This window comes from Aspergillus neoniger, assembly GCF_003184625.1.
Source record: "Aspergillus neoniger CBS 115656 unplaced genomic scaffold BO87scaffold_27, whole genome shotgun sequence".
Lineage (NCBI taxonomy): Eukaryota > Fungi > Ascomycota > Eurotiomycetes > Eurotiales > Aspergillaceae > Aspergillus > Aspergillus neoniger.
Window position 1 is genome coordinate 1 of NW_020291155.1, and position 18,705 is coordinate 18,705.

Consider the following 18,705-nt stretch of genomic DNA (forward strand, 5'->3'; position numbering starts at 1 on the left):
TAAAATAAAATAAAATAAAATAAAATAAAATAAAATAAAATAAAATAAAATAAAATAAAATAAAATAAAATAAAATAAAATAAAATAAAATAAAAGAAAAGAAAAGAAAAAACAACCGAAGTGAGTTTGAGAAGAGATGCAGAGTTCAGTGAGACTGAGTACGGATAAACTTCAGGCACGGAGAAACACAAGTTGACAAAATGACTGGGAGGCAGCGTGGAGAGGTAAATAAGCTCATTTGATAGAAAGGATGGTAAAAGGAAGAAGAGAATCCAGTAAGTAAGGAGGTGAGCTGGGGTTTAAAGAGAAAAGAAGAAATGAAAGATTCAATACTTGTTAGGATTGTTGATGTCCTTTCCAGCCTTTCAAAGAGTACTTTTGCCCCCCCCACCTCCCCCTTCTTTATGGCTTTCTAAGCGTATGTTTGGTATTTTACGCACCCCTTTCTGGATCATTTCTGGTTGTTTATGATTTTGGGTTTCCGTTCATTGCCGGGGGAAAATCAAAGGACAGTATGTTACCACTTTTACCAGTTGACTTGTTTGCTTTTCCGGATACGATTTCGTTCCCATTCTAGACCACGCCTCCGGATCCCGTATTGAACCTTCATTGAAGAGTTTCAACCGAGAAACCTTCTTTGTCCGGGATCCGTTCGGGGCGTAGCCGGGAAAGTCTATACACTCATCGTAGACTCAAGATGGCGGAAACAGAGCCCGAAATACCAACACGACGGGATCAGAGAAGTAGAGAAGGGAGAGGAAAGACAGAGTGACAGAGAGAGACATGGCTAATGAGCTGGACTGGTCTCTGATTCATTTTGTTGCATAACGCCATGCTAGTAAGTGCCAGGAATTCGAGAGACCTGAAGTTCATAAATTGAGCGAGCCTAACAGCGTGGTGATTCCCTTCTCAACTCATAATTCTATCCAATCTACTGCATATCCTTAGGGTCAGTAGTACTTACACGCACCATCTTTGTTCCTGTGCTCTTCTACTGAATCGCACCTTGTGCCCTTTCATTGGGACAACCTCTACTCTCACAATGAACAACCAGGACCGTCTCGTCGTTGGATTGGACCATGGTACGAGCAAAACGGGCAAGTGACGACCCTCTTTCGGTGTATTCGGCTTGGTTTTCCTTTCACTCCCCTTTCCAAACTCGGGCGCTAATCATAACATGCAATTGAGCTCTGACATACTGGGCACAAAACCGAGGGGAGGTTGTGGAGTGGCAGCCTGTTAACCGCATTCCGATCACTCCGTCCGTCATGGCCTACCCCGACAAAAGGCCGCCCCTTTGGGGCAACGCCGCCAGAGAACATCGCGACCGCGTTTCCTGGTCCAAGTTACTGGTGGATGGCTCTTCGCCTGTGCCAGTGAATGGACTGGATCTCAAGGCTCTCCTCGGAGACAAAGGCTTCAGCTTTTATCAAAATCGCACACGGATTACGCGCGTCATAGCGGACTATCTACGAAATATCCGGCTGTCTTTCTGCAATGACCCCAACGTCACCGAAAACTTAAGAATTCGAGCCCTGCCACCCATTGCCTGGCACATTTCAATGCCAGCCTGTTGGTCCAGAAATGGAATCAACACAATGATGGATGCAGTGGAGACGGCTGGATTTCTAGACAACGGCGGTACCGTTTCCTACTATTCGGAAGCGATGGCCGCTGCCATTGGGGTCTCCTACAGACTCATCGCCAATTCCGTCCAGGTAGGGGATAAACTACTCGTGTGCGACCTTGGGGGCGCTACCAACGTAAGAAGATTTTGACGGCCAGGTGACTGGTTTGACGTGCGCAATAGCTTACATGGAGCAGGATTTCACGACGTTCGAAATCACGGGCGTCGATCCGAATCATCCCCGACGATTGACTTTTCAACAAATTGGCAATCACAGTTCGGCTGATTGTACAAATCCGCACATTGAGAATGCCCTTTTGGAGCACATCCGGCGAGAGCTGCGTCTGCCGCTGAAATCTGGGGATGTCGCTCGCCTAGCGGTTGAAGCTGCCAGGGCGGCGAAGGAACGATACAATGGTCGCGGCAACGTGACTGTTACCCTCCCCATTCCCCGGGACTATCTGCAAAGATGGTACGCCGGCGGCTGCGACCTTTCTAACTTTGACGACAGACAGTTCACTTTCAGCGCCAGGGTGCTCCAGAAAGCCATGGATTCGGTTGTCACTGACGTCCTGGGCCGGATAAAAGATCAAGCCAAGACGCACGGCGCCAATAGGATAGCCATTGTGGGAGGCTTGAGCTGTTCCCAGTATTTTTAGAGACGGATAGAGGCCGATTTTGCCAAGATTCCCGAGGTCAGCCATCTGCTGCCTGTGAATTATTTTGATGGCTATGACCCGTGGGTTGCCGTGCTCTCCTCTCTTCAAACAAGAGCTAACCGTAAATCACAGCATGACAATTGTTTCACACGGTTTGGCCCGTATAGGGAGTGCCCCAAACCCTATGCAGTATAGGAGTCCATGGGAGTATGGGATTTTCAGCTCCTTCATCGAGCGGCTTGGGGCCGGGGATCTGCACTCCGAATATCGTCATACGACCGCTATTACTTCGGTACGCATCCTTTTTAATTGCCACTATCACGGTTTGCCATTCTGAATCTGACAGCTTTGAACATCTTCTTTCAGGTTCAGGCAAGTAATAATGTGCCCCGACAAGGGCAAGTACGATTTCGCCTTAGTGTACGCAGCCGATACCTCTCAGAGGACATATTAATAAGACGGCGTGATGTGGCTGGCAGTCAGTATACACTATCCTACACTGGTTCCTCACATTGACTGTGGACTGACACCATCCCGCTAGGAGTGGAAACCGTTGCGTTGTGCAAGCACAATGTTGACGATAATACCCCCTATGTCGACGAGCGCCGGTACCGGGATCTGGATGTAACTGTCCGCTACTATGAGATAGTTGCATCTTGGTCATTGAAGACAGACGTCCACCTCAGCATGGAATGGAGATTTGAGGCGGAGGCCCCGGGCACCGGATTGCTACATGAAGTAGCAACTGCCAGCCATCGAGCGGATGAGATAATGCTCTGCTGGGCCACGTGAAAACTGTAGATTCCCTATCTTTTCTTTTTTCTTTCTTTTCTTTTTTCCCCCTTGGAGTGTTCTCACTGTTCTCTACTCTTTTTTGTTAGGCGAATAGCTTAACTTGTTCTCCCCGGCATGTCTTCCTTTTGATTACATGTTTAATCGCCTTTCATATGTTCGCCATCTAAGTTCGGGTATTATGGTTGTACTAGACTTGTTTGTGTATCTAGAATGTATCAGTTTATTTGATTTAATCGATGGCAGGAAAGCAGTATGCCTTCGGAAGACGAGTACTTACTACCCTGGCCGGTCCACTCTTAAACCCTCCTCACTGCCACTCTTCCGGATTAAAAGGTTCTCCAACAAGGATGATGTTTTGGTAGAAGGATACTCATAAGGTAGTAATAGCCCATCACTAGTAGCACCGATGAGGGGTCGTTAACCCCGCGGGACTCATACCAGCTTCGTATGGATGAAAGGAGCCTCCTTCTTTTTTACCCCTTTTTATTTATGTATGTTCACTTCACTTTTTGCCCTTTTCCCCCTCGAATGCAAACGAAGGGACCAGAAGTGCAGCTACACTGGGCGAGAAATCGGGAGGGCTACGAGGAGAGTTAATAGCCTACTAATAGGTGGGAAGCGAATCACAGCCGGATATCTACAGCCTTTGTGTGAAGGGTCTAAACTCCACGTCAAAGTCAGGGAGCTCTCTCGTGCGGTCAGAGAACACGCAAACGCTACGGACTAGCGGAACAAGGCCCAAAGTTGAAATCGAATGGTACGAGAGATGAACACGACCGACAGAATGTACTCAATACGTTAATAAGCCCATGGGTACTGTCGCCTCTCAGGGCTTCCTTCCTCAGAACTCAATTCCGGACATTCAACAGCTAGTCTACTGCCGCCAGATGGTCTCTCGTAGGGGCGGAAGATCCCTGACCGGATCAGCATTCTCCTCCGTGTCATCATCTTCCTGGCTCTCTCCTTCCTCCTTGTCCATTCCAACGGTGTCCTCGCAGTCATTGCTGACAGCAGCTGCTGCCCATAGTGCCCGGGCTTTTCTCCCCTTGGCTGCCACCAGTACTTCGGCACGGTTCACCATCCATGGGGGCACCGTACAAAAGTGTTTGAGGGAGATGATGTCGATGTAGCTATAGCTTGGCCGCGTCACAATCAAAACCCGACTGCCTTCAACGGGTTCAAATCCTGCGTGGAAGGGATGGACGATCATCTGGCCCGACCAGTGGTTGAATTTCGGAAGATCTGGCAGTCGCACAATGTTCATATTACCGTAGAGACCACCATCGCCGTGAATGACGGTTTGAGCGGCAGATTCGAGGAGTAAACGCAGACTACTCTTGCGCTGGGATCGTTTGTACTTGGTTACTGGATCCCGAAGCAAGAGCTGGAAGAGCCGGGAACGCATCAACTCATCAGTGTAAGTCTTCACAAGCGCCGTGCGATGTTTAATTGTGTTGCGGCCGACGGGAGTGGGTGGGATGTTGTTCATCACGCAGGGTTCATCGTTGAGCTTTCCAACAATGATGGATTTCCACCACGCTGCATCCTCGTGGGAAACTTTGTGGTTTTGTTAGGGGTCAGTAAAATCGCATTGTCTGCCGGTGAGAAGTTTGAGGGAAGTAAGAAACAAAGACGGATGGGACGAAGGAACAAGAGCAGACCAAAAGATCATGATTAATTAAATGCAAAGAAAAGGGTGGTATGTGAACTGACCTTGTAGGAGCCACTCGTACACGTACTGGAACCTCTTGTGGAAATCAGACTGGGGCTCTGAATCGGTGGCTTTGATCTTTCCGTCCATGAACCAGAATGGAGAGAGAATCTATGAACTTGGTACAGATGAATTGGTTCAGCATTGTCTCAACCAGGATCCATCCGAAATTAGCCCGAGCGGCAGGAGGGAGGCTGAGAAGGATGCTATCCCAGTCTTCCTGGACACAGTATTCATCCAAGCTGGCGACTATCGCCTGTTTATCCGAATCCGCAACATGAGAGAGTGACTCTCCCTTTCCCCACATGGTTGCCCATGTTCTCACCCGAACAAAGACCGACTCAAGAGCATGGCCGACCGTCACCTCTGCAGCTCTGGGGGTGGCGCGGGTGTAAAATACAGCTTTATGATGATTGATCATGTCGTGATACTCATCTCGTCGACAAAGGTACATCTCATTGGGGTAGATGGCTGGCTTAGGGACTGGGATCGGGCAATTCAGCGGGGTTTCCTCCATTTCCTCTTCCCGGGAATGCTTAGAAGGTTTTGTCTGGGTGCTAGTAGTCGCCATGGTAGTGATGATGATAAGTTCACGGAGGAAGAGAGGTAGAGAGAAAAGGGAATGGTGCCTGTGGGTGTGAGTGTAAAAGGGAGACAGGCCGAAGAAGGCAAAACAGGTGAAGAGTAGGAAAAGAAATATACAACAAAAATAGGGCAAAGCAACAAAGAAAAGTATCAAGAAGGAGTGGAACGGGGAGGTGTATATGGGAAACAAAAACGGTTCGGTCGACCTTGACCCCATGCAGGAACGAACGGTCATTGTTTACATTCATTTGGTTTGATAAACTCATCATCGGTACCTTGTATAACTTTTGTAAAATTTTCTTATTTCTATCTTTGTGTACTTTTGTAGTCTCATCTGTTGTTGCCATTTTTATTTTTTCGTTTCTTCTTCTCTCTCTTTTATTAACCCTAATTATTTTTCGGTCGATTTTCATGTATTACTTTTCCATGGGAAATACACCTCGTATTCCCGGTCAAGCCGCAGAAGCTTCTTCCGTCACTAGTGGCATAACCAATCCTTTCTAGCCATTCGTCTGCCTGAGGCATCAATCCACCATGTGCCCTCTCGGGCTAAAAGAAGTCCCGATCACGTGGTCCCAAGTGGTAGTGACACCTCAGGCATAAATCAATTGTCCTCACGTGCCTGGCTTCGAATCAAGTCATTCCTTCATGCATTCCTCTTGTTGATCTTATATTTCACTGCATGATGAGAGAGAGAGAGAGAGAGATGGAAGTTTACAGCAGAATTTGTGCGCAAAGATGAACGAAAGCACCTGCTTACCTACAGGCGTAAATCCGTGTTCCGGTGGAAGGCAGCTAATTCCGCGTCTTGCTAAGAGCTGATTAATTCCCGAGTGTTTAGTGAGGGTCTCTCCCCTGCGGCTTACAAATCCTGATTGGTCGAGCGTGGTAATCACGCCACAGTAATGCAGTTTGATAATAATGAAAAATAATGAGGAAGGTGAAAGTGTCCAATAGAATGGAAAAATGTCCCCCACCAGACTGGCGGGGTAAAATCAAATACCGCATATCTATATAAGTCGTAGTCCCGCCCCGACATCAAGTCTGACATTCTATCGGTATCAATCAAATTCAACTTCATCAACAAGTCAACTACTCTAGTATAATACTTTCACAATGGGTTCCACTCAGCCGCAATTCAAAAACCCTGCCACCGCCTCCCTCCTGGAGCTGGTCAAGGCCCGCCGCACCTACTACGGCCTGAAGGCCGAGAGCCCCATCTCTGACGATGCCATCGAGAGCATCGTCGCCGATGCCGTTCTGCACGTGCCCAGCTCCTTCAACACTCAGACCTCCCGCGTCGTCCTGCTGCTGAAGGAGGAGCACCAGAAGGTCTGGGACATCGCCATCGCTGCCATGGAGGGTCTGGTTGCCGCTGGCCACCTCCCCAAGGAGAACTTTGAGAACCAGACCAAGCCCAAGCTGGAAGCCTTCCGCGCGGGCTACGGAACGGTCTGTTTGCCCTTATGATCTGGCTTGACCAACATATCCAGCTAAACCAACATTAGGTCCTCTTCTTCGTCGATTATGACTCCCTCGCCGGTATCAAGGAGAAGTTCGCCATCTACGCCGACAAGTTTGACCCCTTTGCCCTGGAGTCCAATGCCATGTCCCAGTACCTTGGTAAGTCATCGACCCTCTTTCATTATTATCATCGGTCCATGACGGGCTTTACCATGTGTCATCAGCAGTCGCTGACTCCCTTCCCAGTCTGGACCGCTCTGGAGTCCGAGGGCTTCGGTGCCAACCTGCAGCACTACAGCCCGCTCGTTGACGAGCAGATCCAGAAGCAGTGGAACCTGCCGGCCTCTTGGAAGCTCGACGCTCAGCTGGTCTTTGGCGTCCCTACCTCGGAGCCCGGCGAGAAGGCTTTCGCGCCCCTGGAGGACCGCTTCAAGGTCTTTGGCAAGTAGACGCATTACGATTGATGCAATTTTGGAGTTAGCGTGATAGATTAGACTTGCGGAGTCTTGCATTGGAGGCATTTCCGTTTGCTCGAATAGAATTTTCCTAGTTTTCTTGCAATATTCTCGTATATATGCGTAGGCGTGCTGGAACTGGTAGGGGTGATCGGCACTGCTCTAGCTATCGCGAGCTAAGTGCCGTCAAATCTGAAGACAGACTAGTAAGAGCACGGCACAGAGTTTGGGTGCCTGAGAGTGTCCCTGCTACGGAATCATCATTGCCTTGCCCACAGAAGGGATTGGCCACAGTTCAACCCATGGGCAAGAAATGCAAGACCATAGGCACAGATGAAACATACACGCAACGAGTCTGGGTCTTGGAAAATGCTTATCTTCGTGGCCTCTGTCCCTGTTGCGCCGACAGCTAAACTTAGCCCTCTCCACTCTTGTCCCGCCAAACAAGCTCATCGCGCACCCGCTCGTACTCGCTCACAAATTACCCAATTCGGTAATACCATTATGTTTCTCCTCCAGGGTCATCTTACATATAAGACCATCAATCCAGAGATTGAGAATTTCAGACTTTCACACATCCAACCGTTCTTAGAAGCCAGAATCGTATTTCACTTCAGTCCGTGAACTCTAATCATGGACTTTCAATTCCACCCCGGTGTCAATGGCTCCGACCCTTATGTCGACTTCTATCCTTACACACCCTCCGCGACAGCCGGGTACGCCTTCATGGCCATTTTCGGCATTGCGACCCTTGTCCACTTCGTCATGATGTTTCCTTACCGCGCCGCATACTTCATACCGCTAGTTATCGGGGGAATATGTGCGTCGAATCCATCTTTACCCTATCAACTGCCCCGACGCCCTACCACGACATCTGTCCATCCATTTTCCCCTCCATCTAACATAATCTCTCATTAGGTGAAACCTTCGGCTATTATGGCCGTGCCTGGTCCCATCAAGGCCGGACGCTCATCGGTCCCTGGGCCTTGCAGGAGATGCTCATCCTCTGCGCGCCGCCATTCATCGCCGCCACCATCTACATGATCCTCGGACGCATGATCGTGGCTTTCGCTGCCGAACACCACTCCGTCATCCGCCCCAAATGGCTCACCAAGATCTTCGTCCTCAACGATGTCATCTGCTTTCTAACGCAGATTGGCGGTGCCGGGGTGCAAGTCACCGGCGACGAGCATCTCATGAAAACGGGTATCAAAGCCGTCCTGGCAGGATTAATATTCTCTCTGGTGATATTTCTATTGTTTGTGTGGGTTGCTATTGTTTTTCATCTGCGGTTGAGTCGCGAGCCGACGTGGGTGGTCAATGAGAATCCGTGGTTGATGGGTGGATGGAAGAGATATATGTGGGCGTTGTATGTGGCGTGTGGGGCCTTGATGCTGAGAAACTTGGTCAGGACGGTGCAGTTTGGAGCCAATGAGACGTCCCCTTTGAACACTCAGGAGGTCTATATTTATGTCTTTGATGCCGCGTTGATGTTTGTTTCTATGGCCGTGTTGGCAGTTTATCATCCGGGAACGATGATTAAGAAGGCGAGAAGGACCAAGGAGGCGGCGGAGTATTGCCAGCCCATGACGGATATCGGGGATGAGGAGGGGGGGAAATAATGTTTTTGCAGTGCTTTATTTCGTTATATTTTCCTTGTCTCTGGGTTATCACGGTACATAGTATGTTTGTGAAGGTTTTGTGATACTTATTGAATTGATTCGTTGTCCAAATGTTCATATATGCATAGAAAGTATGCGGTCAGTTACTATCGAACTATTACAGTATGGAAGTGCTAGGTGTAGGTATTCCCCCTTCAATCACCTGGATCGGCCACGCAAGCCATTGCTGGTCTCCCTCTCCCAAGGATGTGCGCACCCCATGCAACACATGCGCATCCCATCCCTGCATTAGCCACGACGACCGCTGATACACTAACAAGATACTCCAATGCCCAAAGAGAATCAATGCGTATCGGTCCTTTTGCTCCAAAAGAGAGATCATCTCCGCCCGTAGACGGTACACCCACCCCACCACCAGATGCATCAGGCAGATGCCATCCTTCCCAGCGCTGCGCATCTTGTACACTTCCTCGAATGCCGAGAGTAGATCACTTATGGCAGCTGCGAACAAGCTTCGGGACGTTTCATCGGTTACATGAGACAGGATAAAAGCCTGGACTTGTTGAACCTGTTGCAGATGCTCGTCCAGTTCTGCCTGCAACTCATCACTCACACCGCCGATACTATCGTCCGGAATCGGTTCTAGAACACCGGTGAAGACGCGATCATGATTTTGCGATACAATAGAATGCACGCCATGCAACAAGATGAGCCACTCGGATCGGCCGATGTCACTAAACACCAGATACTCGCCGCGACGGGGCCCACGACCGAAATACACCAGGCAGATGAGGGCCGCAGACATGTAGATTAGCTGACAATTTTCCTTGTTCAGAAGGCACAGTACAGCAGATACCGATCGGACCCCAAAAGTGAAGTGATCGTCAGCTTGAGCGATGAACTGCGTGCGCGAAGCGGGATCTTCATGCGCCAAATGCAGCGCCGACAACGCCAGAATTAGATGCATAATAGAGGGGAACAAAATGCCCCATTGCGGAACGTGATGGGACCAGACGCGTTTGTGGTCCACTTTCTCGTCTGCAAGAGTTTTGTAGGTTGAGGTCACAAAATGGTGATAGAGCTTCAGGTCGGCAAACGAGATGCCACCGGACAGGGCACTTCCAGCGAGATCACATTGCACTCCAGTGGATGCGGATGCAGCTGAGCTTGTTACAGCTTCTGTGCGGGTGCTTGGGGATGATGTTCTTGAACCGGTTTGATATTTAGATGGTCGAAACCGGAATCGGCGGGTTGGATCGGGGGAGGTCGAAGCGGCCGGGGAAGCAAAATCACATTCGATCGAGTGTCGCACACATTTTGTACAATGTGGCTTTTTCTCATCGCACTGGGGAAGGTCAGTATGACCAGAAAGAGGGGTATATGTGGCAGGTCTGGGAATGAAGCAAGCCAAGGCACGAAAAATAGACAACATTGTGTCTAGTGATGCTGTATACTAGTAGTAGTAGGAGGGGAGTAATATATAGTACAGTGGAGGGTTGACAGTATTCGTCCGGTTTCCATCCGACGGAAGCAGTGGGAGGCCTACCTTGACACGCCGTTTCTTACAATTCTGACATCCTGCGCGGGATTTATGGTGTGATCTCCGCGAGCGAATCTGCATAGGCAGCTGGTCGTTCATGGTTGGCGTGGAGGATTGAGATCATCGTATTCGTTCTGAAGTTGCCCCCTTTGGGGATCGGCTCCTGAGGCACTTGTGATCACGTGAAGTCAGCAAAAATTTTCGCCAACCCAAACCTTCTTTCTGGACGTTCCAGAGGTAACAACAAAGCGTCGGTTTCTTGGATTAGAAGTCCCCGCAGGGAAAGCCTTTCCTGGCGTCTTTGGTCGGCCACAGATGCAGCCCGAAGGAGGGTCATATAGCCTGAGTGTACACCGTCCCCGTCCCCTTAATTAGGGTTCTGGCATCGATCGGTGCCTAAAAATAGAGGCCGACGGATCAACGACCAAGAATGGCGGATGCCTACATTCTGCCCTGAACCAGTAGGACCACAGTTTCATCAGTTTCATGGACCCTCTTGGCTTGAATCCCCTCACGCGTCTCGGATTGCCGATCTCTTCTCCAAATCCAGTATCTTGTGTATCTTATCTCACACAAGCACCGTTAGCCCACCGGCCAATCAGAGCGTATCAGGGCTTTGTGGCGCCCGCAACCCCTCATGCAGGCAGATAATACTAAACTACGACCTAACCTAGTACTATCTAGACTAGATAGAAGCCACCGACCGTAGTCTTTACTAGCAAACATATATTCTTGACTACCCCTCAGTTCCAACACTTTGTTCGCTACTGTTCTTATCCTTGTCTTCTAATTCCAGGTTCTTTCGGTATACAAACCAGCGAAATTGTAACACCATGGGAAACCACATCTCCTACCAAACATCCGAATGTGAGATCCCATTACCGGGAACAAGTGGCTGTGTCAAAGGCCTGCAAAATGGCACCCAGTCGAGACGCTTCGCTGGAATTCCATACGCGCAACCCCCCGTCGGCGACTTGAGATGGCGAAAACCTCAACCCTACCCTTTGCAACAGCTCATCGCAGGCCAGCCCGGGGATACTTATGATGCGACGCGATTTGGCCCCGTCTGCCCGCAGCCTAATTACTCCAAGGCCGTCAGCTCCCATGGTGGACCTAAACACACCTACCATGAGGATTGTTTACGCCTCAATATCTGGACACCCGTTCCTGACCCCCAAGTGCGCAATCCCAAATGGCCTGTCGTCATCTGGTTTCATGGGGGTTGGTTCCAGATTGGCGACCCCAGCCAGGAGCCGGGAATGGACCCCACAGAACTTATCTCCACTGCACGGTTGAATGCCATCTTCATCGCAGTGGGCTACCGATTGAATGTTTTCGGATTCCTGGCGGGCGAGGCGCTGCGGGTGGAGTCGGCTGGCCAAGAAGTTGGCAATTATGGACTTTGGGACCAGCGACTGGCTCTGGAATGGGTATACCAGAATATTGCTGCATTTGGGGGAGACCCAGAGAACATCACAATCTCGGGTCGCAGTGCTGGCGCTTATGCGGTTCAAGCTCAAGTTCTGTATGACTTCCGGGGCGAGATTGAGGAAGCTATGCGCAACAAATTCCGCAGACTGTACATGCACTCAAACGCGATTCCGTCCCAGCCCAAGACAATACAGGATTGTGAACCACAGTTCGATGAATTATGTCAGCACATTGGCATTTCAGCAGACCTGACAGGGGCAGAGAAGTTGAAGAAGCTGCGAGCCATTAGTGCAACGGACTTATGTGATGCAATCATGAAACTCAAATACCACACATTCCGACCGGTCACGGATGGCGTCTTCATCCATCCAGGCGTCTTTGACTATTATCGCAATGGATCTTTCGCTGCCGAGTTCAAGAGGCGTGGCCTGCGGTTATTTATTGGAGAAGTCCACGATGAAAACACATTGTATGCCGTGACGAACGGCCCGGAGGCCAATCTGGAGTCATTGAAAATGCAAGTGTCGAATTATTATTCTCCTGCCACAACAGACCGTTTACTACGCCATTATGTCCTACCAGATTCCACAGACAAGCAGGAATGGCAATCTGTATTCGGACAAATCATCGCCGACGGGCAGGTCCGAGCGCCCTACAGATTTCTGGTGAACAATCTCCTGGAGCACGGGGTGGATCTCAAGGATGTCTGGCGGTATCTCATCGCATACCGCTTGTCATTCATCACTGAAAAGGTAGCGCCAGCATCTTTTGGAGTGAGCCACAGCATGGACAGACCCATATGGAAGTAAGCAAGCCTGCCCCACCTGGCTATAGACAGTACTGACAATAACCAGTTACTCAATCATGCATGGACCCAGTCCTGCAGAGCGCGTCTTGATGGACGCCTGGATCCGAGATCTAGTGGCCTTTGTGAACGACCAGCCTGACTATGACTATGGTACACGGTCGGCAGATGAGTACAAGGTGATGACTCCGGAGGGCAAGATTGAGGTTCAAAAGGACGGCCGATGGGATAGTCTGTTGCAGCTGATGGATGTGTTTTCGGGACGTTCGGAGTCTTGATAGGGCATTCCTGGGGTTGGGGAGAACACGTAAACTTTCAGACATTTTGAGCAACAGAAATTAAGCAAGCACTATGCGATAGTTCTGATAACTAGCTAAAATAGATTAGTGTCCACTAATCAGCTCTCGTAGTCATGTGCCGGCGTTCGGCTAAGCCGTCAGCCTCGCCATCCCCCACGCTTTCCCTTCTTCTTGACAACCATCCGGCTTGTATGCAACGGCACAGCTCGAGGACAGGCCCATGCGTGGAAGATGGGTCGAAGCACCTGGAGGGCTCAAAGCTGTCGGACTTGTCTGATGCGCAAGGTCAAGGTGCGATGATTTTTGTCGATCAGCCGAAACAATTGGTGCTGATGCCTTACTTTCCGGGCACGCTAGTGCGACAAGACCCGGCCAGCTTGTATGCGATGTCAATCCTCAGCCCGCGATTGCGGAGGTTACTCTGACCTGTGAATTACTACTCGGTATCTAACCTGGAGGACAGCTTTGTTGACTGAGAATTTAGCAGTCGCGCTCCTTTATGGCACACCACCATTGTTGGATTGAACAATCGATCCTTGATAGTGGCCCAGAACCAGGAGCAACTGGTCTCGATCTTCCTGCGCGACTACTTACCCCCAGAGGCTCCAGACCCGAAGGACCAGTCGCCTATTCACTGGGTAAAACTATTTCCTTCCTTCAGTCAGTCGGTGTTGCCAGTCGTCAGGACAGCCCTCACTGCATTGACATTTGCACATGTGGCCTCCTTGCGAAAAGATCACAACCTGGCACAATACAGCAGATACCATTACGTGCAAGCGATACAGCAAATATGTACACTAACAGATATTGACTACGTCTCTGATCTCGTCCGCTCTGCCATGATCCTTGCACTCTACGAGGTCTGTGCACAATCGTCAGGACAGGAAGATGCATGGAGTGTCCACGTCCAGGCAGCCGGCAAGTTAGCTAGTGAATCCAACTTTGCAACGGAGTTGCTCAACACGCAGGATCTACGCCGACTCCGTACTATTGAGGTAGGCTCATCTTATTCCTGATTGACGCATCTGACAAGCCGGGCCCAGTTTCTTCTCATGTGTACCAATGTCAAGCATGAGCCTTCTTTGTCCTTACTCTCGCATATCGAACCGTCAACCAATAGATTCGACATACTTCTTGATATGCTGTACAAGTTAGGCCAATTACGCAGGTACACCCAAAATGAGCTTCATCGCAATAAGACCACATGCGACTCTGCGATACACTTGATGAAAGTGTTAATCGGCCTCGAGCAAAATCTCTTGAGTTGGTATCACGAGTGGCAGTCGGAATGTCGCCACCCTATGTTTATGATCGTGCCGCCCATAGCGGGGCCCATGCCTACACCGTGTGGCAAACCGGAAGAGAGGATGGTTATACCCAATGCTGATGATATACCGCCGTTATTATTTTACTGGTTGGGATTGACAATAATTTATGCTACGATAGCCAAGGTAATGCGAGGAATGCCTGATTCTCAATATGTACCCGCGACGATGTTAGAGCGACGTTTGGCGAAGGCTACCGGTCTCTGCCATCGCTTCGTTGACCGCATATCACAGTGCCAGGTCGGATGCGCAGGCAAGGGGCTGGGGACTACTATACTGGCAGCGGCAGTACTTCAAGCAGCACAGAAAATACATTCTCGAGTGTAACAGAAGCTTATTTCACTTACGATGCCAAGCAGGACAACTAAGCCACCCTATCCACATTTTACCACCTATACATCTCACAGCGGGACACCTTGGAACGAACAAGATGGATTCGGTCAGCGTACGGTGATTATATGATAGGAAGCATTCAGTATTCGAATTTCTGGCCAACGATCTCCTCGCTCAGCTTCCACAGCTTTTCCGCATTTTTCGGGTCCAGAGCGTAGTCGACCGCCTCGCCGTTATTTACTTGGTTATTGACCATGTACGAACCGTTTTTGTCTGCAATCTATCAACATCTACCCCTCAGTATTGGTGGAGCGTGCTTACCAGAAATGCTTGGATCATATGCCGCAACAATCAAGGTAGAAGCTCCCTGGCTGGCTGTTCTCCAGTTCAGCTTTGGGTTATCGTTGATGCTCCCATCCTCATGTTTCCATCCTTATGTTCAGGTTAGCATCCTTCACTACAAACAACGTCCGTCACGTCAGAAGCTCTACATACCAGCCATGACCCATTCTTCTGGCTTCAAATGTCTTCCAATGCCAGTCTCCCGTCGTCCAGGATAGAGACTGAATGACTCCACCCCTTTCTCCCCTACTTTTTCCGCCAGTGATACCGACAAGAGCATATTGGCTGTTTTACTTTGGCCGTATGCTTGCCATTTGTCGTAGCACTTCCCGTTCTAGCTGAGTGTTAGCCAAGGCTTCCTTCATCAGTTCATATACGAGGGATTATTCTTTTGGGACAACACAAACCTCGAAATTCACATCGTCGAACCTGACAGGTCCACGCTTATGGCCAGCACTGCTGACGTTCACCACCCGAACCTTAGACCCTCCGCTTATCATTCTCTCCAAGAGCAAGTTAGTGAGAAGAAAGTGGCCGATGTGGTTTATTCCAAACTGCAATTCCACTCCCTCTGGAGTAGTCGTGTACGGTGCCGCCATGACGCCTGCATTGTTGACAAGATGATCGATGCGCTCCGGATAGTTGTTCACCTCTGCAGCTGCATTGCGGACACTTTCTTGCGAGCTCAGGTCTACAATGAGTAGACGGGTATTTGCATCCGGTGTCTCGGCTTCGATGGCATTTTCGGTAGCCTGGAGAGTCTGCAGGTTGCGACCGGCCAGGACCAGGAGAGCCGGCTGGTGACGGGAGAGTTGAAGAGCTGCCTCGCCGCCTACACTGCCTAGTGTGACGCCAGTAATTAGGACTAAGAGAGTTAGACCCTTCCTTCATTCGGAAAACAGAGGAGGGATAGTTGGACATACTATTGCTCCCTTTAATGTGGTCCGCTAGGACTTGGCAGACTTCTTCACTGGTGGACTGTGCGGAAAAGGACGACATTTCAACAACGATTCCGAAGCTTGTTGAAATGAAACGATGAGAATTTCAGTGCCATTGTGACGTTCTTAAGTAGTTGCCCGACAGTCTGCAGCCCGGAGTTAGCTATAGTCCCGATGCTATGATGCTGTAATCCTTAACATGCTGCAGCGGCGCCACAAGACGCTAACCCACATCCGCCAATGATAATGCGTTTATCACCGAGCGCCCTTGTTGGCAGCAACGGCGCTAACGGAGAGGATGCCGAGAGTCAAGTCGATGCCCAGACCAGCCACACAAATGATACTATTGATGGACCTTTCTGAGGAAACCTTTTCATATGGCCCGAGCGGGTTCCTATACCGACTCAGCCTTCTAGTCTAGTTAGAGCAAGGTCATCAGGATTAACGCTGCTGTATATTCAAATTCATAACCCGGAGGCTGTCCTAGTAAATGACACCATTCATGGGCGACTTATACTATATATAAGACCAATAAACTTGAACGTGGACTACTCAGCGAACTCAAAACAAGCAAACAAAATCGACAGAAGACAAATCCGCACAATACCAGACAGTCTGTATATACAAAGCAAAAGTCCCAAATATAAAACCTCAAACATCACCCTAGTCCACCACCGTCGTCCGGGTAGTATCCCAAAACTCATCCGCCAAATGCGCCATAGGCCGTTCACTCATCCTAGCAAAGTAATCCGAGACCCTCGGTCTCCTCTCATCATCAAAGAACCACGGCCAGCGATCCGCATGCGCAACCACCATCCCAAAGAGATACACATCCGCGGCGCAGAACTTCCCAAGGAGATACTCCAACCCCTCGAGATTCTCCTCTACCTGGTCCAGCGTCATCTCAATCCTCTCCTGCAGGGCCCTCCTCCGACCCGGCACCGGCGCATACCCAGTGACTTCTTCACCAGTCTTATTCCCCAAGTAATGATTATTCCACTCATACAGCGGCTCAACCACATCTCGCCGCAGACAGTGAATACACGAGCGGATCAACGCCCGCTCCTGCTCCGTATTCCCATATAGATAGCGGTCCGTGGGCGACACACTATCGATGTACTCGGTGATGGCTTCGAAGCCGACGACTTTGCGCACGGGTCTACGCGTCGGATTGTCTAGGAAGAGCATGGGTAGCTCGCCGGCATGGTCATGTTCCCAGATGAAGGAGGGTAGGATCTGGTCTTTGAGTTGGACGTCGATGAAGCCGGCGCGGACACGGACGCCGCCCCGTTCGTGGATGAAGTAGCGGATTGCCAGGCCGGCGGCGGTGTCGCCGTCGAGAATGTAGAGTTTGGGGTAGTTGTTTCGAGGGATGAGTGGAGGTGGAGGTGGAGGTGGTGGGTGTGAGGGTTGCTGTGGGGGTGGGGAGAGGGGACGTGGGGTGATTGATTGGAGTGGACTGGGCGGGGGAGAGGAGGAGGCGTCACTTTGGCAGTAGTCGATGGTAGGGGAGACGCAGAAGGGAACGGATGGGTGGGTGTATAGGGAAGTTGGGATGTAAGGGTAGGGGGTGGAGTAGGGCATGGAGTGGGAACGCGTTCGGGGCATGGTGGCTGTTGATTGGGTAAGAGCTGTGCAGGAGTGCAGGGATGTTGCATGTACTTGATTGGAAGGGTTACACAGAGTCATCTTATATGTTAAAAGGGATGGATGGAAGTTGTACGCAAGTTGCCCGAAGGAAAGGGAAATGCCTACGGAGTGAGACATGGTATATGCTATAGGGGGATTTTTTGCTTGGACTTGGTCAAGAGGCTGTTGGCTAGCAGCGTCTAAGCCATCATGTGTAGGGGATATGGTGATACATGCTATAGTAGGGAAGTAGATTCTTTGATATGCTGCCGTGCTCTCCGATAGGTCGCATTTCTTTGCAGGCATTGTCCGGGGACTGCCTTCATACATAGTTATAATATACGATCACGCGTTTCTCTTTGTGTGTGCATAGACTGGCATTCTGCAGTATGTCTCACTGTTAGAAAGTGTGATATTCATATATGGATGAAGTCTTGCTGTCGACGGCCATATCCATACCCATGTAACACAGAACACTCATTGCCTACTCACCAGAGAACATAACCAATAATTAGGTTCATAACAAGCACAATAATCATTGATTGACAGGGCTATAGTAACACGGAGAAGTCCGACTCCAAACTGCTATCAGCAGACAGACAAAACTATATAAGCTCTCTCAAATATATCTTCATGAGGCAATCAACACTTATTTCGTATATCGATCGCTCTCAATTCATATGCAGCGCCGCAACATTTCTTATCCTTCTTCGTTATAACTCTGCTGCATAAGTAAGTTTCCAATCTCATTGACATGTCGATCTTTTTTCAGCTAAAACAGTGACAGCTTCTATCAACATGCCTGGCACCCCACCGAGCTTCTCGGCGAAAGTTTGGGCGATGACTTGGAATCATGGCCTGGCAATCAGAGCCTGTAATGACCGGGACGATGGAGCCGACTGGTATAAGGCCATCCTCGTAGGCCCCGAAGGACAAGAGGTGCAGCTTTTCCAAGCTAGTCTCATTGAGAATCTGAATTCGGATATTGAAAGCTACCTTGACAATTACGAAAGTAAGTCTCTATTGTAAAGTGGTCGGACCATGCTGATGTTTCGCAGCAAAAGCAGAAGAGAAGGAGAGAGATGTAAAACACAGTTTGGGCTCCAAGATCATGGATGTTTTGCGTCGCTGAGCGTGATGTCAAT

General features: G+C 49.8%; 9 protein-coding genes across 9 annotated transcripts; 5 read left to right on the forward strand and 4 right to left on the reverse strand.

Annotated features, from left to right (window-relative positions):
* Nucleotides 1-1,042: 1,042 nt before the first annotated feature.
* On the forward strand, nt 1,043-3,193 carry BO87DRAFT_408635 (Hsp70 family protein; the record flags this gene model as incomplete). Its single annotated transcript, XM_025626173.1, has 7 exons — nt 1,043-1,097; nt 1,189-1,763; nt 1,825-2,253; nt 2,287-2,366; nt 2,419-2,578; nt 2,653-2,764; nt 2,828-3,193. 7 exons carry the CDS (start codon nt 1,043-1,045, stop codon nt 3,076-3,078), a joined length of 1,662 nt encoding a protein of 553 aa, XP_025477144.1. The 3' UTR covers nt 3,079-3,193.
* A 728-nt stretch (nt 3,194-3,921) lies between these two features.
* On the reverse strand, nt 3,922-5,471 carry BO87DRAFT_408636 (uncharacterized protein). The gene is made up of 3 exons (XM_025626174.1): nt 4,947-5,471; nt 4,795-4,903; nt 3,922-4,638 (listed from the first exon to the last, which is right to left on the reverse strand). The coding sequence occupies exons 1-3, from the start codon at nt 5,361-5,363 to the stop codon at nt 3,956-3,958; spliced, it is 1,209 nt and encodes a 402-aa protein (XP_025477145.1). The 5' UTR covers nt 5,364-5,471; the 3' UTR covers nt 3,922-3,955.
* Nucleotides 5,472-6,493: 1,022 nt separating this feature from the next.
* On the forward strand, nt 6,494-7,400 carry BO87DRAFT_364037 (nitroreductase family protein; the record flags this gene model as incomplete). Its single annotated transcript, XM_025621723.1, has 3 exons — nt 6,494-6,829; nt 6,886-7,000; nt 7,088-7,400. 3 exons carry the CDS (start codon nt 6,494-6,496, stop codon nt 7,288-7,290), a joined length of 654 nt encoding a protein of 217 aa, XP_025477146.1. The 3' UTR covers nt 7,291-7,400.
* Nucleotides 7,401-7,929: 529 nt separating this feature from the next.
* Nucleotides 7,930-8,918, forward strand: BO87DRAFT_364038 (RTA1 domain-containing protein; the record flags this gene model as incomplete). Its single annotated transcript, XM_025621724.1, has 2 exons — nt 7,930-8,116; nt 8,215-8,918. 2 exons carry the CDS (start codon nt 7,930-7,932, stop codon nt 8,916-8,918), a joined length of 891 nt encoding a protein of 296 aa, XP_025477147.1.
* A 108-nt stretch (nt 8,919-9,026) lies between these two features.
* BO87DRAFT_339751 (Zn(II)2Cys6 transcription factor domain-containing protein) lies at nt 9,027-10,773 on the reverse strand. The gene is made up of 2 exons (XM_025620638.1): nt 10,465-10,773; nt 9,027-10,263 (listed from the first exon to the last, which is right to left on the reverse strand). Exons 1-2 carry the CDS (start codon nt 10,555-10,557, stop codon nt 9,076-9,078), a joined length of 1,281 nt encoding a protein of 426 aa, XP_025477148.1. The 5' UTR covers nt 10,558-10,773; the 3' UTR covers nt 9,027-9,075.
* Nucleotides 10,774-11,175: 402 nt separating this feature from the next.
* Nucleotides 11,176-13,041, forward strand: BO87DRAFT_378698 (alpha/beta-hydrolase). Its single transcript, XM_025623856.1, has 2 exons — nt 11,176-12,694; nt 12,744-13,041. Exons 1-2 carry the CDS (start codon nt 11,292-11,294, stop codon nt 12,970-12,972), a joined length of 1,632 nt encoding a protein of 543 aa, XP_025477149.1. The 5' UTR covers nt 11,176-11,291; the 3' UTR covers nt 12,973-13,041.
* A 1,749-nt stretch (nt 13,042-14,790) lies between these two features.
* On the reverse strand, nt 14,791-15,992 carry BO87DRAFT_428315 (short-chain dehydrogenase; the record flags this gene model as incomplete). The annotated part of the gene is made up of 5 exons (XM_025627446.1): nt 14,791-14,924; nt 14,973-15,083; nt 15,147-15,327; nt 15,401-15,858; nt 15,917-15,992. 5 exons carry the CDS (start codon nt 15,990-15,992, stop codon nt 14,791-14,793), a joined length of 960 nt encoding a protein of 319 aa, XP_025477150.1.
* Nucleotides 15,993-16,409: 417 nt separating this feature from the next.
* On the reverse strand, nt 16,410-17,539 carry BO87DRAFT_339761 (glutathione S-transferase family protein; the record flags this gene model as incomplete). The annotated part of the gene is made up of 1 exon (XM_025620639.1): nt 16,410-17,539. One exon carries the CDS (start codon nt 17,537-17,539, stop codon nt 16,595-16,597), a length of 945 nt encoding a protein of 314 aa, XP_025477151.1. The 3' UTR covers nt 16,410-16,594.
* Nucleotides 17,540-18,358: 819 nt separating this feature from the next.
* BO87DRAFT_428317 (uncharacterized protein) lies at nt 18,359-18,692 on the forward strand (the record flags this gene model as incomplete). The annotated part of the gene is made up of 2 exons (XM_025627447.1): nt 18,359-18,572; nt 18,619-18,692. The coding sequence occupies 2 exons, from the start codon at nt 18,359-18,361 to the stop codon at nt 18,690-18,692; spliced, it is 288 nt and encodes a 95-aa protein (XP_025477152.1).
* Nucleotides 18,693-18,705: the final 13 nt, after the last annotated feature.

Excerpts from the sequence above, each read along its gene's own strand:
- BO87DRAFT_408636 (XM_025626174.1), bottom strand. The coding sequence starts at position 5,363 with ATGGCGACTACTAGCACCCAGACAAAACCTTCTAAGCATTCCCGGGAA. Across the intron at positions 4,904-4,946 it reads CTAATTTCGGATGGATCCTG|ATTCTCTCTCCATTCTGGTT; the intron begins GTTGAGACAATG and ends CCAAGTTCATAG. Across the intron at positions 4,639-4,794 it reads GTACGAGTGGCTCCTACAAG|TTTCCCACGAGGATGCAGCG; the intron begins GTCAGTTCACAT and ends AAAACCACAAAG.
- BO87DRAFT_339751 (XM_025620638.1), bottom strand. The coding sequence starts at position 10,557 with ATGAACGACCAGCTGCCTATGCAGATTCGCTCGCGGAGATCACACCAT. Across the intron at positions 10,264-10,464 it reads GTAAGAAACGGCGTGTCAAG|TGCGATGAGAAAAAGCCACA; the intron begins GTAGGCCTCCCA and ends GACCTTCCCCAG.
- BO87DRAFT_378698 (XM_025623856.1), top strand. The coding sequence starts at position 11,292 with ATGGGAAACCACATCTCCTACCAAACATCCGAATGTGAGATCCCATTA. Across the intron at positions 12,695-12,743 it reads ATGGACAGACCCATATGGAA|TTACTCAATCATGCATGGAC; the intron begins GTAAGCAAGCCT and ends GACAATAACCAG.